Source organism: Aegilops tauschii, chromosome 7, assembly GCF_002575655.3.
Source record: "Aegilops tauschii subsp. strangulata cultivar AL8/78 chromosome 7, Aet v6.0, whole genome shotgun sequence".
NCBI classification, from domain to species: Eukaryota; Viridiplantae; Streptophyta; class Magnoliopsida; order Poales; family Poaceae; genus Aegilops; species Aegilops tauschii.
Genome location: NC_053041.3, coordinates 258,143,923 through 258,169,593, shown reverse-complemented (window position 1 = coordinate 258,169,593; position 25,671 = coordinate 258,143,923). Strand labels below are relative to the sequence as shown.

Here is a 25,671-nt window from a genome sequence, read left to right as displayed (position 1 = left end):
CCGTATTTCGTGAAAAAAACGTTTCCCCTGACTGCTGGGACCCACCAGCTACATCTTCGCACACAAGGAAGTGCGTCCGGGCAAAAAAATGATTCGCCCCCCTGACTGTTGGGACCCACCAGCTACATCTTCACACGCAAGGAAGTGCCTGACAGTCGGGACCCACCTAGTCGAAGCGTACGTAGCGTTGTCATTCTGGTCGCGAACGTGTACGTACATACTTGTCGATGTAGAGGCCCGCACGTGTCATAGTAGAGGCGTGCACGTGTCATAGTAGAGGCGCGCACGTAGCATGTACACGTACGTACAGCGGCCAGTGTGCAAGAAAGAAAATACGGCCACGTACGTACATACGGGCAGGGTCTCGAACGCCTACTCGCGCATACGTACGGCCAGGGCTCGTGTACATGGCTGGGTCAGAACGGAGAAACAGCGTCATCGTCGTGTTCATGGGGAGCCAACCGGCTGGGTCGGAACGGAATGCGTCGTGTTCATCGGGAGGGCTTGGACGGAACAGCCGATGGAAACGAGGCCTGGCGTACCGCAGAACGGAGGAAACGGCCTTGTGTTCGACCGGCCACGTTCGAAACGGGATCCTGTTCATCGGGAGGGGTCTGGCATACCGCAAAACGGAGGAAACGGACCTCCTACGGTTGAAACGGGGGTCCTGTTGATCGGGAGGGGTGTGGCATACCACAAAACGGAGGAAACGGACTTGTGTTGGAGCGCTACGGTCGAAACGGGGGTCCTGTTCATCGAGAGGGGTGTGGTGCACCGCAAAACGGGACTCCACGGGATACTGTTCATCTCCACCGTCGACCCCCTCCAGCCTCCACGGGCTACTGTTCACCCACCATCAACCTCCTCCAGCCTCCACCTGTGACTGTTCATCCACGGGCTCCTGTTCACCCAGCCTCCACCGCGCGCTACTCCACCGACTACTGTTCAACCAGCCCTCTCCACGGGCTCCTGTTCAACCACCCCTCCACGGGCTACTGTTCATCCAGCCCTCCACCATTTACTGTTCATCCTGCCCTCCACGGGGTGGTCCTGTTCATCCTGCCCTCCACGGGGTCCTGTTCATCCAGCCCCAACCGGCTCGATCGATCGGGGTCCTGTTCATCCAGAGGCAACACCACGGGGTCCTGTTCATCGACCCCCACCGGGAACTGTTCATCCAACCCCCCAGCAACGCTCACTATTCATCCAGAGGCAGCATCGATCGGCTTCAGTTAGCAGCAGTAGCGAAGGAATCGCTCGATCGGGTTAAGTTAACAGCCATCGATCGATCGCTCGGGTTCAGTAACGCGTAGCCTGCAGTGCAATCGCTCGGGTTCAGTTAGAGCCCAACGCCTCACTCGGGTTCAGTTAGAGCCCAATGCCTCGCACCCACGGGCATGCGTGTACGAGAGAAACGCGCATCACTCGGCCCCGACCACCCACCGTAACCGGGAACACCCCGATATTTTCCTCGCCCTCGCTTCTACCACGGTTTTTTCCGTCATGGACGGCCCAAAGAATGTCATGCAGCTGCGTCTCCGGCACGCCCAGGACGAAAAGCCCATTTTCTGTCATGATTTTTTGTCATAGAAGTAGGACCCCACCACATCTATGATGATATCGGGTTTTGTCACAATTATCTTCATAGAAGTGTCATAAGTATGACAGAAAAAAAATCGTTTGGCCCAAAATGTCACGGATGTGTCTTTTTTTTGTAGTGTGGGGGCACCGCTAGAATACACAACAACGATTGTTAGCCGTGTGCGGCGCCCCCCTCCACAGTTTACGCCTCCGGTCATATTGTCGTAGTGCTTAGGCGAAGCCCTGCACGGGTCACTTCACCATCACCGTCACCATGCCATCGCGCTGACGAAACTCTCCCTCGACACTTTGCTGGATCAAGAGTTCGAGGAACGTCATCGAGCTGAACGTGTGCAGAACTCGGAGGTGTCGTACGTTCGGTACTTGATCGGTCGGAACGAGAAGAAGTTCGACTACATCAACCGCGTTGTCAAATGCTTCCGCTTTCGGTCTACGAGGGTACGTGGACACACTCTCCCCCTCTCGTTGCTATGCATCTCCTAGATAGATCTTGCGTGATCGTAGGAAATTTTTTGAAATTGCATGCTACGTTTCCCAACAGTCGCATCCGAGACAGGTCTATGCTTAGATGATATGCACGAGTAGAACACAAAGAGTTGTGGGCGGTGATCGTCATACTGCTTACCACCAATGTCTTATTTTGATTCGGCAGTATTGTTGGATGAAGCGGCCCGGACCAACCTTACATGATGACGTTCATGAGACCGGTTCCACCAACAGACATGCAACTAGTTTTGCATAAAGGTGGCTGGCGGGTGTCTGTTTCTCCAACTTTAGTTGAATCGAATTTCACTGCGGCCGGTCCTTGTTGAAGGTTAAAACAACAAACTTGATAAATCACCGTTGTGGTTTTGATGCGTAGGTAAGAACAGTTCTTGCTAGAAGCCCGTAGCAGCCACGTAAAACTTGCAACAACAAAGTAGAGAACGTCTAACTTGTTTTTGAAGGGCATGTTGTGATGTGATATGGTCATGACATGATGTGATATAAGTTATTGTATGAGATGATTGTGTTTTGTAAAAATTTATCGGCAACTGGCAGGAGCCTTATGGTTGTCGGTTTATTGTATGAAATGCAAACGCCATGTAATTGCTTTACTTTATCACTATGTGTTAGCGATAGTTGTAGAAGCAATAGTTGGCGAGACGACCACGACGCTACAATGGAGATCAAGGTGTCAAGCCGGTGACGATGGAGATCATGATGGTGCTTTGGAGATGGAGATCAAAAGCACAAGATGATGATGGCCATATCATGTCACATATTATGATTGCATGTGATGTTTATCTTTTATGCATCTTATTTTGCTTAGTACGGCGGTAGCATTATAAGATGATCCCTTACTAAAATTTCAAGGTATAAGTGTTCTCTCTGAGTATGCACCATTGCGACAGTTCGTCGTGCTGAGGCACCACGTGATGATCGGGTGTGATAAGATATACATTCACATACAACGGGTGCAAGACAGTTTTGCACATGCGGAATACTCGGGTTAAAATTGACGAGCCTAGCATGTACAGACATGGCCTCGGAACACTGGAGACCGAAAGGTCGAATGTGAATCATATAGTAGATATGATCAACATAGAGATGTTCACCATTGAAAACTACTCCATCTCACGTGATGATCGGACATGGTTTAGTTGATATGGATCACATGATCATTTAGATGACTCGAGGGATGTCTATCTAAGTGGGAGTTCTTAAGTAATATGATTAATTGAACTTAATTTATCATGAACTTAGTCCTGATAGTATTTGCATATCTATGTTGTAGATCAATAGCTCGCGATATAGCTCCTATATAATTTTAATTAATATGTTCCTAGAGAAAAGTTGAAAGATGATAGTAGCAATGATGTGGACTGGGTCCGTAATCTGAGGATTATCCTCATTGCTGCACAATAGAATTATGTCCTTGATGCACCACTAGGTGACAGACCTATTGCAGGAGCAGATGCAGACGTTATGAATGTTTGACAAGCTCGGTATGATGACTACTTGATAGCTTAGTGCGCCATGCTTTACTGCTTAGAACCGGGACTTCAAAAAGTTCTGAACACCACGGAGCATATGGGATGTTCCAAGAGTTGAAATTAGTATTTTAGGCTCATGCCCGCGTCGAGAGGTATGAGACCTCTGACAAGTACTTTGCCTACAAGATGGAGGAGAATAGCTCAGCCAGTGAGCATGTGCTCAGAATGTCTGGGTACTACGCTTGAATCAAGTGGGAGTTAATCTTCCAGATAAAGATAGTGATTGACAGAGTTCTCTAGTCACTATCACCAAGTTACTAGAACTTCGTGATGAACTATAATATGCAAGGGATGACAAAAACGATTCCCAAGCTCTTCGCGATGCTAAAATCGGCGAAGGTAGAAATCAAGAAAGAACATCAAGTATTGATGATTAACAAGACCACTAGTTTCAAGAAAAAGGGAAAGGGAAAGAAAGGGAACTTCAAGAAGAATGGCAAGCAAGTTGTCACTCTCAGGGAAGAAGCCCAAAGCTGGACCCAAGCCTGAAACTGAGTGCTTCTACTGCAAAAGAAATGATCACTGGAAATGGAACTGCCCAAATACTTGGCAGATAAGAAGGATGGCAAAGTAAACAAAGGCATATTTGATATACATGCTATTGATGTGTACTTTACTAGTGTTTATAGTAGCCCCTGGGTATTTGATACCGGTTCAGTTGCTAAGATTTGTAACTCGAAACGGGAGTTGCAAAATGAACAGATACTAGTTAAGGGCGAGGTGACGATGTGTGTTGGAAGTGATTCCAAGGTTGATAAGATCACCATCGCACACTCCCTCTACCTTCGGGATTAGTGTTGAACCTAAATAAATGTTATTTGGTGTTTGCGTTGAGCATGAATATGATTGGATCATGTTTATTGCAATAAGGTTATTCATTGAAGTCAGAGAATAATTGTTGTTCTGTTTACATGAATAAAACCTTCTATGGTCATACACCCAATATAAATGGTTTATTGAATCTCAATCGTAGTAATACACATATTCATAATATTGATGCCAAAAGATGCAAAGTTGATAATGATAGTGCAACATACTTGTGGCACTGCCGTTTAGGTCATATTGTTGTAAAGCGCATGAAGAAACTCCATGCAGATGGACTTTTGGAGTCACTTTATTATGAATCATTTGATACTTGCGAACCATGCCTCATGGGCAAGATGACTAGAACTCCATTCTTCGGAACAATGGAGCAAGCCAATGACTTATTGGAAATAATACATACTAATGTATGCGGTCCGATGAGTGTTGAGGCACGCGGCGGGTATCGTTATTTTCTGACCTTCACAGATGATTTCAGCAGATATGGGTATATCTACTTAATGAAACACAAGTCTGAAACATTTGAAAAGTTCAAAGAATTTCATAGTGAAGTGGAGAATCATCGTAACAAGAAAATAAAGTTTCTACGATCTGATCACGGAGGTGAATATTTGAGTTACGAGTTTGGCCTTCATTTAAAACAATGTGGAATAGTTTCACAACTCACGCCACCTGGAACACCACAGCATAATGGTGTGTCCAAACATCGTAACCGTACTTCATTAGTTATGGTGTGATCTATGATGTCTCTTACCGATTTACCACTATCATTTTGGGGTAATGCATTAGAGACAGCTACATTCATGTTAAATAGGGCACCGTCTAAATCCATTGAGATGACACCGTATGAACTGTGGTTTGGCAAGAAACCTAAGTTGTCATTTCTTAAAGTTTGGGGTTGCGATGCTTATGTGAAAAAGCTTCAGCTTGATAAGTTCGAACCCAAATCAGAGAAGTGCGTCTTCATAGATACCCAAAAGAAACTGTTGGGTACACCTTCTACCACAGATCCGAAGGCAAGATTTTTGTTGCTAAGAATGGATCCTTTCTAGAGAAGGAGTTTCTCTCGAAAGAAGTGAGTGGGAGGAAAGTAGAACTTGATGAGGTAATTGTACCTTCTCTCGAATTGGAAAGTAGCACATCAGTGAAATCCGTTCCCGTGATGCCTACACCAACTAGAGAGGAAGCTAATGATGATAATCATGAAACTTCGGATCAAGTTACTACTGGACCTCGTAGGTCGAACAGAGCACGTTCCGCACCAGAGTGGTATGGTAATCCTGTTCTGAAAGTCATGTTACTAGACCATGACGAACCTACGAACTATGAGGAAGCGATGATGAGCCCAGATTCTGACAGATGGCTTGAGGCCTTGAAATCTGAGATAGGATCCATGTATGAGAAATAAAATATGGACTTTGGTGGTCTTGCCCAATGATCGACAAGCCATTGAGAATAAATGGATCTTCAAGAGGAAGATGGACACTGATAGTAGTGTTACTATCTACAAAGCTCGACTTATCGCGAAAGGTTTTCGACAAGTTCAAGGAGTTGACTACGATGAGACTTTCTCACTCGTAGCGATGCTCAAGTCTGTCTGAATCATGTTAGCAATTGCTGCATTTTATGAAATCTGGCAAATGGATGTCAAAACTGCATTCCTTAATGGATTTTTTAAAGAGTTCTATATGATGCAACCGGAAGGTTTTCTCAATTCTAAAGGTGCTAACAAAGTGTGCAAGCTCCAGCGATCCATCTATGGACTGGTGCAAGCATCTCGGAGTTGGAATATACGCTTTGATGAAGTGATCAAAGCATATGGTTTTATACAGACTTACAGTGAAGCCTATATTTAGAAGAAAGTGAGTGGGAGCTCTATAACATTTCCGATATTATATATAGATGACATATTACTGATTGGAAATTATATAGAATTTCTGGATAGCATAAAAGGATACTTGAATAAGAGTTTTTCAATGAAAGACCTCGGTGAAGCTGCTTACATATTGGGCATCAAGATCTATAGAGATAGATCAAGACGCTTGATAATATTTTCAATGAGTACATACCTTGACAAGATTTTGAAGGTGTTCAAAATGGATCAGTCAAAGAAGGAGTTCTAGCCTGTATTGTAAGGTGTGAAGTTGAGTAAGACTCAAAACCCAACCACGACAGAAAATAGAGAGAGAATGAAAGTCATTCCCTATGCCTCAGCCATAGGTTCTATAAATTATGCCATGTTGTGTACCAGACCTATTGTATACCTTGCCATGAGTTTGGCAAAGGGTACAATAGTGATCTCGGAGAAGATCACTGTACAACGGTCAAAATTATCCTTAGGTACCTAAAGAGGACTAAGGAAATGTTTCTCGGTTATGGAGGTGATAAAGAGTTCATCGTAAAAAGTTACATCGATGCAAGCTTTCACACCGATCTGGATGACTCTGAGTCTTGATCTGGATACATATTGAAAGTGGGAGCAATTAGCTAGAGTAGCTCCATGCAGAGCATTGTAGACATAGAAATTTGCAAAATACATACGGATCTGAATGTGGCAGACCCGTTGACTAAACTTCTCTCACAAGCAAAACATGATCACACCTTAGTACTCTTTACGTGTTAATCACATAGTGATGTGAACTAGATTATTGACTCTAGTAAACCCTTTGGATGTTGGTCACATGGCGATGTGAACTATTGGTGTTAAATCACATGGCGATGTGAACTAGATTATTGACTCTAGTGCAAGTGGGAGAGTGAAGGAAATATGCCCTAGAGTAAATAATAAAGTTGTTATTTTATATTTCCTTATATCATGATAAATGTTTATTATTCATGCTAGAATTGTATTAACCGGAAACTTGATACATGTGTGGATACATAGACAAAACACCGTGTCCCTAGTAAGCCTCTAATAGACTAGCTCATTAATCAAAGATGGTTAAGTTTCCTAACCATAGACATGTGTTGTCATTTGATGAATGGGGTCACATCATTAGGAGAATGATGTGATGGACAACACCCATCCGTTAGCTTAGCATGTTGATCGTTTAGTTTTATTGCTATTGCTTTCTTCATGTCAAATACATATTCCTTCGACTATGAGATTATGCAACTCCCGGATACCGGAGGAATACCTTGTGTGCTATCAAATGTCACAGCGTAACTGGGTGATTATAAATATTCTCTACAGGTATATCCGAAGGTGTTTGTTGGGTTGGCATAGATCGAGATTAGGATTTGTCACTCCGAGTATCGCAGAGGTATCTCTGGGCCCTCTCGGTAATACACATCATGATAAGCCTTGCAAGCAATGTGACTAATGAGTTAGCTACGGGATGATGTATTACGGAACGAGTAAATAGAATTGCCGGTAACGAGATTGAACTAGGTATGAAGATACCAACGGTCGAATCTCGGGCAAGTAACATACCGATGACAAAGGGAATAACGTATGTTGTCATTACGGTATGACCGATAAAGATCTTCGTAGAATATCTGGGAACCAATATGAGCATCCAGGTTCCGCTGTTGGTGATTGACCGGAGAAGTGTCTCAGTCATGTCTACATAGTTCTCGAACCCGTAGGGTCCGCACGCTTAACGTGCGATGACGATTTTGTATTATATGAGTTATGTGATTTGGTGACCGAATGTTGTTCGGAGTCCCGGATGAGATTACGGACATGAAGAGGAGTCTCAAAATGGTCGAGAGGTAAAGATTCATATATTGGACGATGATATTCGAACACCGGAAGTGTTCCGGGGGTACCGGGTACATATCGGGTCACCGGAAGGGGTTCCGGGCATCCCCCCGGCAAATACATGGGCCTAATGGGCCAAGAAGGGGACAGACCAGCCCCTAGGGGTCTGGTGTGAAGGAAATATGCCCTAGAGGCAATAATAAAGTTATTATTTATTTCCTTATATCATGATAAAAGTTTATTATTCATGCTAGAATTGTATTAACCGGAAACATAATACATGTGTGAATACATAGACAAACAGAGTGTCACTAGTATGCCTCTACTTGACTAGCTCGTTGATCAAAGATGGTTATGTTTCCTAGCCATAGACATGAGTTGTCATTTGATTAACGGGATCACATCATTAGGAGAATGATGTGATTGACTTGACCCATTCCGTTAGCTTAGCACTCGATCGTTTAGTATGTTGCTATTTCTTTCTTCATGACTTATACATGTTCCTATGACTATGAGATTATGCAACTCCCGTTTACCGGAGGAACACTTTGTGTGCTACCAAACGTCACAACGTAACTGGGTGATTATAAAGGTGCTCTACAGGTGTCTCCAAAGGTACTTGTTGGGTTGGCGTATTTCGAGATTAGGATTTGTCACTCCGATTGTCGGAGAGGTATCTCTGGGCCCACTCAGTAATACACATCACTATAAGCCTTGCAAGCATTGTGACTAATGAGTTAGTTGCGGGATGATGTATTACGGAACGAGTAAAGAGACTTGCCGGTAACGAGATTGAACTAGGTATCGAGATACCGACGATTGAATCTCGGGCAAGTAACATACCGATGACAAAGGGAACAACGTATGTTGTTATGCGGTCTGACCGATAAAGATCTTCGTAGAATATGTAGGAACCAATATGAGCATCCAGGTTCCGCTATTGGTTATTGACCGGAGAGGTGTCTCGGTCATGTCTACATAGTTCTCGAACCCGTAGGGTCCGCATGCTTAACGTTACGATGACAGTTATATTATGAGTTTATATGTTTTGATGTACCGAAGGTTGTTCGGAGTCCCGGATGTGATCACGGACATGACGAGGAGTCTCGAAATGGTCGAGACATAAAGATTGATATATTGGAAGCCTATGTTTGGACATCGGAAGTGTTCCGGGTGAAATCGGGATTTTTCCGGAGTACCGGGAGGTTACCGGAACCCCCCGGTAACTTAATGGGCCTTATTGGGCCTCGGTGGAAGAGAGGAGAGGAGGCCAGGGCAGGGCCGCGCGCCCCTCCCCCCCAGTCCAAATAGGACAAGGAGAGGGGGGTAGCGCCCCCTTCCTTCCTCCCCTCCACCTTTTCCCCCTTCCTCTCCCAGTCCAACATGGAAAGGGGGGAGTCCTACTCCCGGTAGGAGTAGGACTCCTCCTAGGCGCGCCTCTCCTCCTTGGCCGGCGGCCTCCCCCTTGCTCCTTTATATACGGGGGCAGGGGGCACCTCTCGACACACAATTGATCGACGATCTTTTAGCCATGTGCGGTGCCCCCCTCCACCATATTACACCTCGATAATATCGTAGCGGTGCTTAGGCGAAGCCCTGCGTCGGTAGAACATCATCATCGTCACCACACCGTCGTGCTGACGAAACTCTCCCTCAATACTCGGCTGGATCGGAGTTCGAGGGACGTCATCGAGCTGAACGTGTACTGAACTCGGAGGTGCCGTGCGTTCGGTACTTGATCGGTCGGATCGTGAAGACGTACGACTACATCAACCGCGTTGTGTTAACGCTTCCGCTTTCGGTCTACGAGGGTACGTGGACAACACTCTCCCCTCTCGTTGCTATGCATCACCATGATCTTGCGTGTGCGTAGGAAATTTTTTGAAATTACTACGTTCCCCAACATGGTGCGCCCCATGTAGGCCAAATAAGGGGGGAAGGAAAGAGGGGAAGAGAGAAAGGAAGGGGAGCAATTCGGCCTCCCCCTTCCTTCTCTCCTCCCTCCTCCTTCCTTCCCCCTCCGGATGAATATGGAAGGGGGAGGCCGAATTGGGAGGCGCCCAGGTAGGATTCCTCCTACTTGGGGCACCCCCTTGGCTTCCTCTCCTCTCCTCCAACCTATATATATGAGGGGGGCACCGCTAGAACACACAACAACGATTGTTAGCCGTGTGCGGTGCCCCCCTCCACAGTTTACGCCTCCGGTCATATTGTCGTAGTGCTTAGGCAAAGCCATGCGCGGATCACTTCACCATCACCGTCACCATGCTGTCGTGCTAACGAAACTCTCCCTTGACACTTTGCTGGATCAAGAGTTCGAGGGACGTCATCGAGCTGAACGTGTGCAGAACATGGAGGTGCCGTACGTTCGGTACTTGATCGGTCGGAACGAGAAGAAGTTCAACTACATCAACCGCGTTGTCAAACACTTCCGCTTTCGGTCTACGCTGGTACGTGGACACACTCTCCCCTCTCGTTGCTATGCATCTCCTAGATATATCTTGCGTGAGCGTAGGAATTTTTTTGAAATTGCATGCTACGTTTCCCAACAGTAAAACCCTATGTCCTGCTTGATTGTATTCAATGAGTATAGGGGTTACAAGAGTTGATATACCTCGAGATCATAATGGCTAAACCCTAGCTGTCTAGCCTATGAGAATTCTGATAGCCTCTATGGACTAAACCCTCCGGTTTATATACACACCAGAGGGGTCTAGGGTTGTACAGAGTCAGTTTGTAAGGGACGGAAATAACATATCCGGACACCAAACTTGCCTTCCACACATATGGGAGTCCTACCAAGACACGGGGGAAAGTCCTCTGCTTTTATCTTCATGGCCCATCAGTCTGGCCCATATCAAATAGTCCGGACACCCGAGGACCCCCTAATCCAGGACTCCCTCAGCCATATCTCCGAATCAGACACTGCCCTCTCGCGCCAGCAACAAATTGGCTACTACTAAGTTCCCATGCAGCCATCCACAATTCCGCAATTATGGACCAACAGAGTATTCTGCCCCCACCGGTCCTTGTTATTTTGAAAGATCCACGGGGCCCGGAACTCTGACAAAGAAAACACCAAGGTTGTAAATGGAAAACCAACTCGGGCCACTATGCCAGTCAGCTTCATAGTGTGGATATGTATGTTAATGTGGATTTGGACCATTTAAGTGTATATATCTATTTGAAGTGTCTAAACATGGAAATGTTCTTAATTGGAATATTAGAGAGATAAATGACAAAGATAAATGACTAGCTTTGAGAAATAAGATTGAAGAATTCAATTGTGTTATTGTATGCCTTTAGAAAACTAAGAGAGAACATTTTGACTTGCATTATGTTAGAAATTGTTGCCCAAGGAGACTAAGTAAGCTTGGGCCTCTCGGGGTATTTTCATTCCTGGAATGATTACTTCTTATCTCGCCAAACTGAGTTCAAGAATGATCTTTTTCATATCTATGAAGTCCTCATCAGTGCATAATAATGATTCTTGGCTCCTAAGTAATATATATGGTCCTTGTTAGTCTGAGGCTAGAGCTATATTCCTTAATTGGTTCCAAAATATTGATATGCCTGATGATAGAGATTGGTTGGTTCTAGGTGATTTTAACTATGTGGGGTGTCCTGGGAACAAAAATAAAGAGGGTGTCTACATTTCCGATATAATAAATTTAATGCATCTATCGGTGCTCTCGTGCTAGTATAAATTCCTTTGAAATGCATGCTTTACTTTTGGAGCAACATGCAAAATTCTCCCCTCCTAGAGAAATTGGGCTAGTTTTTCACTTTTGAAGCGAGGAACCTTCATTAACCCAATACCCTGGTTCTTCCTCTTGTCAGCCCTATTTCTAATCATATTCCTTATATGATTAAAATCAGCACCTCCATCCCCAAGTCTAAAATATCTAGATTTTACAATTGTTGGTTGCAACACCCTAATTTCAAGGAAACTATTAAAAGGCTTTGGGAACAACAGGTTCCTAAAAATTGATAGTGCGTAGAGACTCACTGCAAAGTTTAAGATATTAAGAAAGGGTTTGAAAGTTTGGGCTAGCTATATCTATATTCTTGCTTCCACAATCAGTTCCACTAATGAGGTCATCCTTTTCATTAACACTATCGAGGAATTTGGAAAGCTGAATATCATTGAACGTAATGGTAGAGATATTCTAAAGGAGCACTTAATCATGTTGCGATCTTACCAGTGGATCTACTAGAAACAAAGGGCAATTGTCAGATGGACTAAGATGGGAGAAGCCAATTCTAAATGTTTTTCATGCTAAACCCACAATCATATACATACACAAATCATATTGTTTCTCTGAAAGTTGATTTGGGATTGGAACGCCATGATCATCATGCTAAAGCTGCTATTTATGGACACCATTCAAACAAAGATTGGGCACTTCTATGCAAAGTCACAATCTGCTGAACTTGGAAACTTTAATTACTGCAAGGACTGGTCTAGATTTCTTAGAAGCTCCTTTTTCTAAATCTGATATTGATGAGGTAGTGAAGAATGCCCCTTGATAAGGCACTTGGTTCTGATGGATTTAATATTGACTTCATCAAAGCTTGTTGGAATATTATTGTTGATGATTTGTATTGCCTTATTGATGATTTCTATCATGGAAGAGCATATTTATAGAGCAACAACTCATGTTTCATCACTCTGATTCCTAAATAAGTTCTACATGTGAATGTAATTGATTTTAGCCATCTCTTTGTTGGATTGCTCCATCAAAATAATTACTAAGTTGTTGGCCAATAGGCTCCAAAGAATTATCTTGAATTTGGTTCATGCTAATCAATATGGCTTCCTAAAATCAAGATCTATCCTGGATTGTCTGGCATGGGCATATGAATAAATTCAACAATGCTAGTAGTCTGGCAAGCAATTGACCATTCTAAAATTAGATTTTGAGAATACTTATGATATGATTGAACATCAAACTATAAAGCAGTTGTTGGTAGCCAAAGTTTTTGGTAAGAGATGGCTTTGATGGATTGACATGATTTACTCCTCTTTTTATTCAGTTGTACTTCTGAATGGCATCCCAGGCATGCAAACCCCTTGCAAGGGAGGTGTCAGACAAGGAGATCCACTCTCCCCTCTTATATTTGTCATTGCTACAGATTTGCTACAATCAATTTTTAATGAAGCTGAGGTCAACAATCTTATCCAGCATCCCCTGCCTACTGGTGCATGCCATGATTTCCCTATTGTCCAATATGTTGATGATACCACTTTTTTCGTTATGCCTGTCTGCCCTATTCAACTTCAGCACATTCAAAATCTTATGTTGGATTTTGCAGTCTATACCGGACTCAGAGTTAATTACAGTAAATCTATGATTGTGCCCATCAATGTGCCTCGCAACAGTTGAACATGCTTACTTCTATTGTTGGGTGTGTGCAAGGATCTTTTCCCTTTACATACTTGCACTAGTGTTGGGCCTCCCCCTCTGTACCACCAAACCCAAGATAAATGATTTCTGCATGTTATGAAGAGAAGTGAGAGAAGGATGTCTGGATGATCATCATTCCTTTTGTATGGGGAAATGCTTCAGTTGGTAAAGATTGTCTCGCTAGTTTTCCCACACTCTTTATGTGCTCTAGAGTTGCCCAAAATTGTGCTTGACCAAATTAACAAATATCTTAAGCATTGTTTCTAGAGAAACTATGGCATGGAAGATAAAGGTACTACTTTGAAGGCCCGGGACAAAGTTTTCCTGCCAAAGTGGATGGTGGGTTCGGTGTGTTGGGCATTGAAACTCGTAACAAGGCTTTGTTGATGAAGCATTTGCACAAAATTTTCAACCACTATGATTTAACTTAGGTCAATCTCATTCAGGAATCCTATTATGCATCTTGACCAAATCAAGATAGATTGATTGGATACTTTTGGAGGAAGAGCATTCTCAAGCTGCTACCTAAATTAAAAGTTACTGCTTCATGTCAGATTGGTCAAGGTCACACCATTCTTCAATAGTGAGATAGATGGGGACTAGGGAGAGAGAAGTTGTTTACAATTATTTCCATATCTCTATTCATTTGTTATGAATGATACAATCTCAATCAAGCAAGCAGTCATTTGCCCCAATTTGGAAGAGCTTTTTCGCGAACCTCTTTCCTTGCAAGATTTCCACCAGTTTGAACAATTGTAGGCTTTGTTGCATCAAATTCATCTCTCTAAGGATAAGGACAAATGGCTATACTCCTGGAATTCTCCAATCTTTTCTGCCACCAAGATGTATACGTCTTTGAGAATATCTGCCTTGCTCATCCTATTCTCAAATTTGTCTTAGAAATTATTGTTATTCTAAGATATAAGGTTTTCTTCTAATTGTTGTTGCATGATAGATTGAACACTAGGAATCTGCCCCAAAGGAAATACTTCCAGCTCCAATTTTATGTTCTTTGCGCTCAGTGTGTGTAGACTTCCTTGCACTTATTTTGAAACTGCCCTTTTGCCTGAGTTGTTGGGATTCAATTCATAATAGGAGAGGAAGCACTTATGTCCTCCTAGACATCCAGCCGTCCGTCTATTTTCTGATATTGCTCTTGATATTTTGATCATGGGTTGTTGGAACATTGGATGCAAATAAATAGTAAGATCCTTAGAAACATTGCACCAAGTATCAATGCGTGGAAAGTCCTTCTAAAACAAGATCTCGGGATAGTGAGCCTAAGGATCAAGGATAATAAAGTTCAACCCTTTAAGACTGGATTGAAAACACACTCTAATTTTGCCATGTTTCCCAAGCAAAAGGAATTGGCTAATTCGTTTTGGTTTATCATTTTGTATTTTCTTTGCTATTGTGCAGCTTGGTTCTGCTTCTGGTGTGGGTTGATTCTTCCAACATATACATCATATAACTCAAAGAAAGGACATGCAGGGACTGGATTCACAGGCAACAAAAAACACAAATATAATTGGCACAAGTTAGAAGACATGGTTAAGGGAATGCATGGGGCAAAATTTTGTGTAGGTCAGTCCATCGTAGTGGGTGCACTTGTAGAATCTGTAGCCGGGTTGCAATCCCTTGCGAGCGGTGGCGGTCATGAGGTCGTCACCGCAGAAAGGCAATGGAATTAGGAAGAGGAGCTCCTGGTTTTGGGAAGCATTAGAAGATGGCCCGGATGCTGACATCGTGGGGTCGATGTGGTGTGGAGTGAGACTGGGGGAGATAGCGGATCGACAGAAAGACCTAAAACGAAGGAGCCAGTTCTTTTGCATTCTGTTTAGATCACGAAGGAGCTAGTTGATGTCATGGGCTAGAAAGAATAACACATGGAAACCACGCGGAAATGATGTTTTGAAGTTTCGATTTTTTTTAAAAAAAAAGGGATGTTAAGGTGATGTTCTATTCCATGCGAAATTCCAAGTTGATTTTTTTTCATAGCTCGCATCCGTTACTGTGTTTCATACTATCCATTGATGAATTTGGTATCTTGTTTTCATAGTTTGCATCCTGTAATGTGTCTAAACTTTAATTTTTGCATAGCAATAGAGCATGACCCTCTTAATATCTTGTAATTTTTTCCAGTTTTTTTAACCTTTCAAAGGTGGTTTTCACAAGGGGCGTGCTACGCACCGGCCGGGTGATGTTTAGAAAAGATCCGCCACCTCGGTAGTCGTTGGATGATGAGCTCGGCAGCCATTTGATCTTCTCCCCGTGAGTGTGCGCCAGCCTTTGCAACAAGGCTCGTGTTGAACTCGTCACTTTGCAAACGCTGAACGGTTTTCTCTTTGGAACAAGGCCTATGTTTCAGAAACAAAGCCCTTGCCGCAGAAAGAAAAACTTCGTTGTTGACCCCTTTGCAACAAACGTAGTGTTGCACTCGTCCCTCTGCAACAAGAGACTTGTTGCAGAAAACAAAATCCCTTTTGTCGTTCGCCGTCGCAATTTGCAACAATATCGTCGTAGCAGAAACTCGTATATGACCTTTTGCTGGACGTGACATGGAGGCGCACTGGAGGATGCAAACGTTATTGGTGGCCGGCCTGGAGCATGTAGGTCCCCGGCATGGGGCTAGCAGGGGTGGCATGACTGCCATCCGGTGTGAATGAAGGTGGTCGAGGTCGCGCTGAGGTGGAGGCCTCGATTCGTGGCAGGCGCGGCAGGTAGGTGCCGACGGCCAGCGTGATTTGTGGTGTGTTGAATGCGTTGAAAAGAGAAGATGAAAATGAGTGGCTCACATTTGTTGTGTAGGAGATAAGGTAGAGGACGGGACCCATGAGGGATATGTGACACGCGTACAAGGCTAGTTGCGTAATGGACGTGACAAACAACGTTTGCAACAAGCACGTTGTTGCACTGCTTGCTTTGCAACTGGGGCCAAGTTACAAAGGTTGAAGATGGTTGCACGCCATTAGATCAAAATCAAATCTGACGACTACCAAGGCGGTCGACGCGCGCAGCTTCATCCGCTGATGAACAGTAGCATTTTCTTATTCTTTTCACAAAGTTTTCTTTGAATGTTGATTCTTTCCAAGGGCTAGGAGATACGTGGCCGTTTGAGGCCGAGTTACAGCGTGAGCGGCACATCCCGGCTCAGGAAATTGCCGTCGGTCTCTTGGGTATGCCCTGAGAGTTTGAATGGCACCAACCTCCAGTGAATATTGTGGGCCAAATTCATTTGAAATAAACATACGGAGCAGATACAAATGGAGAATTACATCACATATCTCGAGAAACCTTGACGGCGTGGAGTTCGAGTGCATCTGATCCTGGGCACTGAAACAAATTCTCGAGAAACAATGATTTACTCTACTAATAAATCCGCCTATCTCCGACAATTCTTTGGTTCTTATTCCAGGGCAAACTTCCCAATCCTTTGGAGTTCAAAAAAAGGTGCAGCCCAAATGCAAGTTCTTTCTTCGGCTTTGGATTCATGAAAGGATCTTCACAAGTGATAATCTTGCCAAGCGAGGTAGTATTCCCCATGAGCCCCTTTGCCGTTTATGCGACCAGGAGCATGAAACTGCCTCCTCTTGCTCAACCGTCCCTATGCCCGTGGCTTCCGGCACCTCATGAATGACTGGCTAGACTCGAATGTGTTCACTGCTGTGGCCCTCGTGGCTGCGTCGCCGGAGCAATGGTGGAAACAATTTCCACGGCTCTGGAGGCGCACGACCGCAGCTATCTATGCTTGCTGGAACACTGGAAAGAACGGAACCGTCGAGTTTTTCAGGACGCCACTCAACACGAAGATCGATTTTGTAGATGATCAAGCAAGAGCGCCAGCTCCCTGCCTGTAGCTCTCAATGGTTGAAATGCTTGGAGAAAATGAGCCAGACACGGATCATGACTGATATCCACCCCTATGGTGGTCTCTCTGTATTCTTCTTTTTCTCTTCTTTATCTTGTGCTACAAGCTCTGTAACCTGAACTATGTCCCTCTTCTACGTGTGCCGCACCGTCAAGATTATATATGTAGCAACCTGACTGAAAATAACATTGCACGACCACGTCCCAGGAACGCGATGAAGAGAACCCCCTATTTTTATTTCGATGAATCTGAAGTTACTAAGAAATATCATGATCTCTACAGTACAAAGCTCTAGGTGGAGATAATGGTGCCAGTTTTGCACCGGATGTGGTCTCGAGAATCTATACCGACATTTTACATCGAAGCGGCTTGCTCACATCTCTCCATGGGTGCTGCTACCGTGGCCTCTTCATCGCCGAAGTTTGGAGCCTTGGGAATCAGGCCAAGGATCTTGAACATTGCCTGGTCCGCATCAAAGTCATTGTTCGCAGTTGTCAGGAGCTTTTCACCGGCGAAGATCGAGTTGGCCCCAGCGAGAAAGCAGAGAGCTTGTTCTGGCATGGAGAACCGTACTCTCCCTGCCGAAAGTCTCACCATTGCCTTTGGCATCACAATCCGTGCGCTGGCAATCATGCGGATCATTTCCCATATCTCTACAGGCTGGTAATGCGCATTAGTTAGCAAAAGCAATTATTACAAATAAATCAGCATATAATCTTAGCGTGAAGCTGGTTATATTCTGTATATCGTACCCAATTGACAACTGAGGTTATCCAAGCCTGTTTTACGATAACTTTCGACATCTTAACCTACAAGAAAATAATCAACAGTAACATACCTTCTGATCCTGAAGAGGCGTGCCTTTGACAGCAATCAATGCATTGATAGGAACGCTCTCTGGGTGTGTCGGCAAAGTGGCCAGTGTATGCAACAGCCCTACACGGTCTTCCTCCGCCTCTCCAAGACCAATAATTCCACCTGCAAACAGGAAACAGTACATCAAGTTATTTCATTAATAAAGAGGCAAAGACACATATATAGGAATCACACGATGGAAGTTATAATTATCAGTGATTTAAGCACAATAACCTGAGCAGACGCTTATTCCAGCTTCACGGACATGCTGAAGAGTCTGTAATCTATCATCGTACGATCTTGTAGAAATAATGTTGGGGTAATATTCTCTTGATGTATCTAGGTTATGATTATAAGCTGTAAGTCCAGCCTTCTTGAGTTCTTCAGCTTGTTGTTTCTCTAGCATGCCCAGGGTGCAACAGACCTCCATGCCCATACCTCTGCACAGATATTTATCAAATGTATATTGCATTCTAAAAATAGAATATGATAAAGAAAAATTGCATTTTTCCTAATATTTCCTCAAACGCTATGCATTGTGATCAAAATATGTTATACACACTAATTCTACCATGTTAGCTTTTTCGATAAATACCTTATGTCCTTGACATATTCAAGAATCTGGTTGAAATTTGTTTTCCTGCCAATTGTCTCTCTCCATGCGGCTCCCATGCAAAATCGGGTGCTCCCAGCCTCCTTTGCCTAAGAGGTAATAGGACAGAAGAAGGAACACGACGATTAAGTATCTATGTGGGCCGGCCAATGTTTCCATGAACCATAAACTGAAGTGTGCAGTCATCCTTAACCCCCCCCCCCCCCCCCCCCAAAGGAAATTGTTACACGAACAGTACCTTTTTTGCTGCTTCTAGGACGGCATCTTTCTTCATTAATTTTTCGGCCTTCAATCCAGTGCTGTATCTTGAAGACTGTGGGCAGTATGAACAATCTTCACTGCACCCACCAGTTTTTATTGAAAGAAGTGTGCATTGCTGCACTTCTCTAAATTTATGGACATTCCTATGGACCTGAGCCTACAAAAGATGACAGTATTATCTGATTAAATTTGAAGACAAGGTAACTAAGATTTTGTTTCCCCCTTTTACGAGAAACAAAGTTAATAAATCTTCCTTAGGATGAAATGACATTACAGGAAAATGTGGTGAATGTGCTGAACAGAACAATGAATGAGTGGAATGATCATCCTGCATGTCTCTTTTGTACATAACTACATATAATCAACACAGAGGCACCAAGCTTACGAATTCATATGGTGCAAACAATGCTTACAAGCTGTGACGCACCAAGTTGATCAGAACCATTACAGTTTTACATCAAATAAATAATGTAGTTATTACCTAACACCTTGACTTGTGCATTAGTCATGCTAAATTTGTTACTGATTTCCATCTACAATCAAATAGTGGACAATTGAGGATTTATGAAAAAGATTTCCATGTACATAGCATATGACCTTCGGTACCTCATAAACCCATTCCCACCACATAAATCCTCCTAAAGATGATACTTTCGATAGTCTTGAATCCCAAGCATCCAAACACTCTGTACATAAAATCCTTGATGCAAATTTCCAGATTATACTCCCTAAATGTCCTTGAGTACAGTATACACCTTACAAAGTAACTAAATAGATTATCCTTATGACAAAATTATCCTTACATCTACAATCCATATGAACACGCCAATGAGAAGATAATTTCCTGGAAGCCAGAACTATCCTTACGGCAAAATTTCCCAGGAAGACGTTATGCACTATTCGATTTGAATTCTTCTCTGGGAATTAAGTTGTAGAATTCTGAAACTGGTAGATAACGAGAAAGAAAGTTGCCACCTACCACTGGCAACACCAAACCATTAACAAGGCCCCAAAAAAACTTTATCAATGCTACTTAGTAATGTTCTTTGTGTCAATCGCCACTTTTAACTGTTCAGCAGTCATGACCGAGAATATCTCGCATGCTAATATCGGATGTCAAATATCAAATCCCACTCGACTTGACACCACTGTCAATGATGGGGACTCTCCACTACTAAAAGGCTCCGAAGTGAAAAGGTTGAAGCTAATTTCCACCATGCCGACTGCAATGTTCGGTGGCAGATTAACACTATTTAACTAATAATTCCAAGTGGTGTTAGCTGGACATGGATGTGGGTGTTAAATAAATGGGCCAGCGGGTGCTAGCAGCCTCTAGCATAGTATCTATATTACTCCCAATAAGAGTAAATTTCATAATCATGGTTTGCCAATCAGAAAGAGTCACTACACCATAGGCAATACCTCTGCGTGCACTCCCCAAGCTCCTCCAAGCAAACTAACCCCAAAATGAGCCACACTGTCACTCGCAACACGAACGTCTAAAGGATAAGCAGCCCAAGTGGAGAACCTTGGCAGCAAATCTAAGCCGAGAGCCGAGAGCACGAGAGCACTAGGAAATTGGGGACATTACCCAACTTGGAACGGAACGCAGACGGAAAAGGGGGATGAGAGAGTATGTACCCCGTGGAAGAGGAGGTCGAGGAGCGGGGAGTCGTAGATGGCCTGGATCTCGGGGCGGGTCCAGTCGTTCCTGGGCCCGTCCCGCACCGCCCGCTCCGCCTCCGCCGCGGCCGCCGATACCGATGAGAAGGGCGCGGCGCTAACGGCGGAGGCGAGGGGGGGCCGGACGCGGGAGCGGAGGCTGCGCGCGAGCAGCAACATCATGGCCGGCTCGGCGAGCAAAGCTGGCCGGAACGGAGCCGCTGCTACACTGGGCGATACTGCCGAGGGAGTTGTGTTGGAAAGCGAGAGTGCGATTTTGCTCCTTTAGCTGTTTACCGTGTTCCCGCGAGCATAGCGCATTTAGCTATGACTAGCTCAAGAGCATGTCGACTTCCTTCCCTAACTCACGGCTAGAGCAAACTCTCCTCTCCAAACTTCATCGGTGAGTCTATGAATTCGCTTCGTCTTTGCCCACCGCTCTGGCTGCCGGTCATGAAGAGAGAAATTTTGATGCCTTCGCTCCGACTAGTAGTTTAGGTTAGGGTTTTTAGTCCTCGCGGTGTCGCGCTTACCAAAAAAGGGTTTCCCCCGATTTATATTATAAAGCAATGATCACCGATACAGACAATGAAAACCACACCAGACCACACCACACCACCACACAACACACCCAAGGTCGGATACAGCAAGTACATGAACAGCCATAACGCCCCAACACTCCAAGCATACAACAAATGAGCAATAAGGACAGAGCTTGAAGTAGTCGGAGTAGTCCGCCATGACAAACTGTCACGGAGAGACGAGCCTGAGCTCGACGAATGTAGGCCTCCAAGACGGCGCCTTCAAGAAGGGGAACGACACTGGAGCACCGTCGCCGCCGGATCCAAAGGATCATGGCTTTCACCTGGATCATTCGAAGGGGGAGAGTAGCCACGACAACGCCTTCAGGAAGGAGACAACGCCCAAGGACGCCGCCACCATCGGCCCGACCGAAGCCGAGCAGGGGATCGCCCCTGGCACGCACGCTCCACCTTTGAAACGCCACCGCTCGCCGAAGCACCTGCCGCCACGCCGCCCCAAGCGGCCATAGCAACCAGCCCACACCTGAGTCGCGCACCTCGCCCACAAGTAGCGTGACTACCATCACCAAGGCCGCTGCCCCGACATCCATGACCCCTCCGCAACCAAAACGATGCTAATGGACGTAACCGACTGATGAGAGGTAAAATGGACTCCCTTCACCCCAAAATGAACCCTTGGCAGGAAGACGACCCAGCCGGCCAGATCCAGGTAGGGGAGAGGGGTGCTAGCAGCCGCGGGCCTCGACCTCTCTGCAGGTACCGGCCTCGTCCTTGCCGTAGCCAGTGGCCTCGTCCTCGCCGCAGCCACCGCATCGCGCCATCGGGGACATGGACCAGGAGGCCTCTGCCTCCCTCCTGGGTGCGCCCCACCACCACCGGCCGGCCAACGGCACCCACCGAGCCGCCGACGTCCACCAACAGGCCGCCATCGTCCGCCACAACCACCAGCCGAGCAGCAGGCGAGAGAGGGTCGACCACCACAGTCACGGTACCACCCCACCAGTCGGAAGACGAGGCATGGGTCGCCGCCCATGACCAGCGCCGCCCCGGCCCCGCGCCACCCGGAGGGCCAGATCTGGCAGAGCCGCAAACAAAACCGGCCCCCAGGCGCGCACCTCCAGCACGCCGCCCGCCACGCCACCGCGCTGCCGCGCCCGCCGCTAGCGCGACACCCTGGCCCAGCCGCCTAGGCCCGTACCGAGCCCGTCGAGCGAAGGGGTGAGATCTCCCCACCGCCGCCGACTAGGCTTCGCCTGGCCGCGCCCTCTGGCGATGGCGAGGTGGAGGAGGAGAAGGCGGGGGACCCCCGCCGGCGGGGCTAGGGTTTCCTCCCGAGCGTGAGCGGGGCGACCCGGGAGGAGGGAGGAAAGCAAGACCAAGTTACAATTTTAAGCTGTGGTAGGTGCCGCACTTGGGCGAATGTCGATGCTTCTTCTTCAAATTTGTCTTACAGGCTTTGATTCACCTCGAGTTTGTCCGTCTGGACATAGTCGAAGGAGCTCTGGCGTAGATTCCTGAGCAGTGAAGTTAGAGTTTCTCATCATGTGGCGAGATTTGGTGTCAGGTGCTTCAGATGATCAGATCTATGCAAGAGCTCAATGGCGACGACTGCGGCTCTAGGGCACTGGTCCTACCAAGATCAATCCGGCTCCGGTAGGAAAGCGGTGACAGTATTGACAATGCCACGGAGGCAACTCATTTCTAGTGGCAGTGGTGTTCGTTCGGTGGTCTCGGGATCTTGATGTATTTTCTAGAGTAAAGTGTGAAGGAAATATGCCCTAGAGGCAATAATAAAGTTGTTATATTATATTTCCTTATTCATAATAAATGTTTATTATTCATGCTAGAATTGTATTGACCGGAAACCTTAATACATGTGTGAATACATAGACAAAACACTGAGTCCCTAGTGAGCCTCTACTTGACTAGCTCGTTGATCAAAGATGGTTAAGGTTTCCTAACCATGGACATGAGTTGCCATTTGATAATGGGATCACATCATTAGGAGAATGATGTGATGGATAAGTCACATCGGTTAGCTTAGCATGTTGATCGTTCAGTTTTATTGCTATTGCTTTCATGTATGTCAAATACATATTCCTTTGACTATGAGATCATGCAACTACCGGATACCGGAGGAATGCCTTGTGTGCTATCAAACGTCACAACGTAGCTGTGTGATTATAAAGATGCTCTACAGGTATCTCTGAAGGTGTCTTCTTGGGTTGGCGTGAATCGAGATTAGGATTTTGTATTATATGAGTTATGTGATTTGGTGACCGAATGTTGTTCGGAGTCCCGGATGAGATCATGGACATGACGAGGAGTCTCGAAATGGTTGGGAGATAAAAATTGATATATAGGACGATGGTATTCGGACATCGGAAGTGTTCCGGAGGGTACCGGGTACATATTGGGTCACCGGAAGGGGTTCCGGGCACCCCCGGCAAAAGATATGGGCCTTATGGGCCAAGAGGGAAAACGCACCAGCCACAAAGGGGGATGGTGCGCCCCCCCCCCCCCCCCCACATATGGGCTGGCAAAATTGGAGTAGAAAAGGGGAAGGAGGAAAGGAAAAAAGGAATAGGATTCCCCCTTCCCCTCTTCCCTTCCTACTCCGAATAGGAATAGGAAAGGGGGAGGCCGAATTGGGAGGACCCCAAGTAGGATTCCTCCTACTTGGGACGCCCCCTTGGCTGCCTATCCTCCCCTCCAACCTATATATATATATGTGGGGAGGCACCGCTAGAACACACATCAACAGTTGTTAGCCGTGTGCGGCGCCCCCTCCATAGTTTACGCCTCCGGTCATATTCACGTAGTGCTTAGGCGAAGCCCTACGCGGATCACTTCACCATCACCGTCACCACGTCATCGTGCTGACGGAACTCTCCCTCGACACTTTGCTGGATCAAGAGTTCGAGGGACGTCATCAAGCTGAACGTGTCTAGAACTCGGAGGTGCCGTACGTTCGGTGCTTGATCGGTCGGAACGAGAAGAAGTTCAACTACATCAACCGCGTTGTCAAACGCTTCCGCTTTCGGTCTACGAGGGTACGTGGACACACTCTCCCCCTCTCGTTGTTATGCATCTCCTAGATAGATCTTGCGTGAGCGTATAATTGTTTTTGAAAGTGCATGCTACGTTTCCCAACAAAGTGCATTGTAGGTCCCCAAACTATTTGAGGGGTGTCATGTAGGTCCTCGAACTATGAAAACCATTATTCGGGTTCTCAAAGTGCAATAAGTGTGTCGTTCAGGTCCAAAATCAGTGAAACACTAAAGTAGTCTGAGAACCATATTTTACCTAGCATGCCACACTTACTGTAGTTCGAGGACCTGGATGACAGTTTTCATTGTTTGAGAACCTACATGATACCTTTGAAATAGTTCAAGGACCTACTATGCACTTCGCTCTCTTTTCTATTATGTTTGAAATTTGTTGTACTTCCGCTGAACTTTTGTAATAGATTTGATCATTTTCGAAGAAAAGCATCTCCAATAGGTGACCCCTGTAATAGGGCCAAGAAAAAGTTGGTTGAAGCATTTGCAACACCCGAAACATTTTACAACACTAAAGACCTCCCACTACAATAGATGGCCTAATTTTTTTGAAAGCATATTGCACAGATCAATTCAAACAAACACCCAAACATTGCATAGATTTAAACCCTAAACATAAAAGTTCACCATACTACTTGATCTAACATAAAAGATCACTACTACTCTACTCGTCTGACACATAGTGGATGTCGATCGAGTTCCAATAGGCCAGGGTCTCCTCTTGATCAGAGGTGAACTCCTCCTCCTTCGATGAAAGGTTGATCACCATCGATGGGCCAGCCTCGTCCTCCTTCTTCACCGCCTTCTTCATCTCGTGGTCTCGCTTCCAGAAGAACTCCATCATGTATTGGACATACTGCGAGTTCTCCCTCGCGAACCTCGCCATGGCCTCCACATCATTCTCGCCGGGAACAATGTAGATGAACTCCGCATTGCTCTTCTCCTCCTCCTCCTCCTCATTGACCGGCATAATGTTCACTGGCGGACCGATGAACTCTGCATCCTCTCGGGTTGTGATCTCCAAGAAGTTGAGCTCCTCTCGCGGCCGGCCGAACCGCCAACTGACGATCTCGTAGGCTCACGTCGTGATGCCCGCCGTCTTGAACATGTCGAGCCAGTAGCGGCGGTCGTCGCATTGGAACTCGACACCAGTGGCCAGAGCCACCCTCTTGAAGCTGGTATTGCTCTTGACTTGAGCTTCGGCGACATTGAGGCGTCGCGAGTATGGCGACGGTGC

The 25,671-nt window shown here is 45.6% G+C and overlaps 1 protein-coding gene across 1 annotated transcript; it reads right to left on the bottom strand.

Annotated features, from left to right (window-relative positions):
* Window positions 1-17,654: 17,654 nt before the first annotated feature.
* On the bottom strand, window positions 17,655-21,267 carry LOC109784222 (biotin synthase, mitochondrial). The gene is made up of 6 exons (XM_020342818.4): window positions 20,810-21,267; window positions 19,146-19,325; window positions 18,890-18,996; window positions 18,529-18,734; window positions 18,278-18,417; window positions 17,655-18,099 (listed from the first exon to the last, which is right to left on the bottom strand). The coding sequence occupies exons 1-6, from the start codon at window positions 21,011-21,013 to the stop codon at window positions 17,794-17,796; spliced, it is 1,143 nt and encodes a 380-aa protein (XP_020198407.1). The 5' UTR covers window positions 21,014-21,267; the 3' UTR covers window positions 17,655-17,793.
* Between the last annotated feature and the right edge of the window lie 4,404 nt (window positions 21,268-25,671).

What these genes read in the sequence shown, in the direction of transcription:
- LOC109784222 (XM_020342818.4), bottom strand. Translation starts at nt 21,013, where the DNA reads ATGATGTTGCTGCTCGCGCGCAGCCTCCGCTCCCGCGTCCGGCCCCCC. An exon ending in TCGACCTCCTCTTCCACGGG is followed by an intron (nt 19,326 to 20,809) that starts GTACATACTCTC and finishes CATCTTTTGTAG; the next exon opens with GCTCAGGTCCATAGGAATGT. An exon ending in CGCCTCTTCAGGATCAGAAG is followed by an intron (nt 18,100 to 18,277) that starts GTATGTTACTGT and finishes GCGCATTACCAG; the next exon opens with CCTGTAGAGATATGGGAAAT.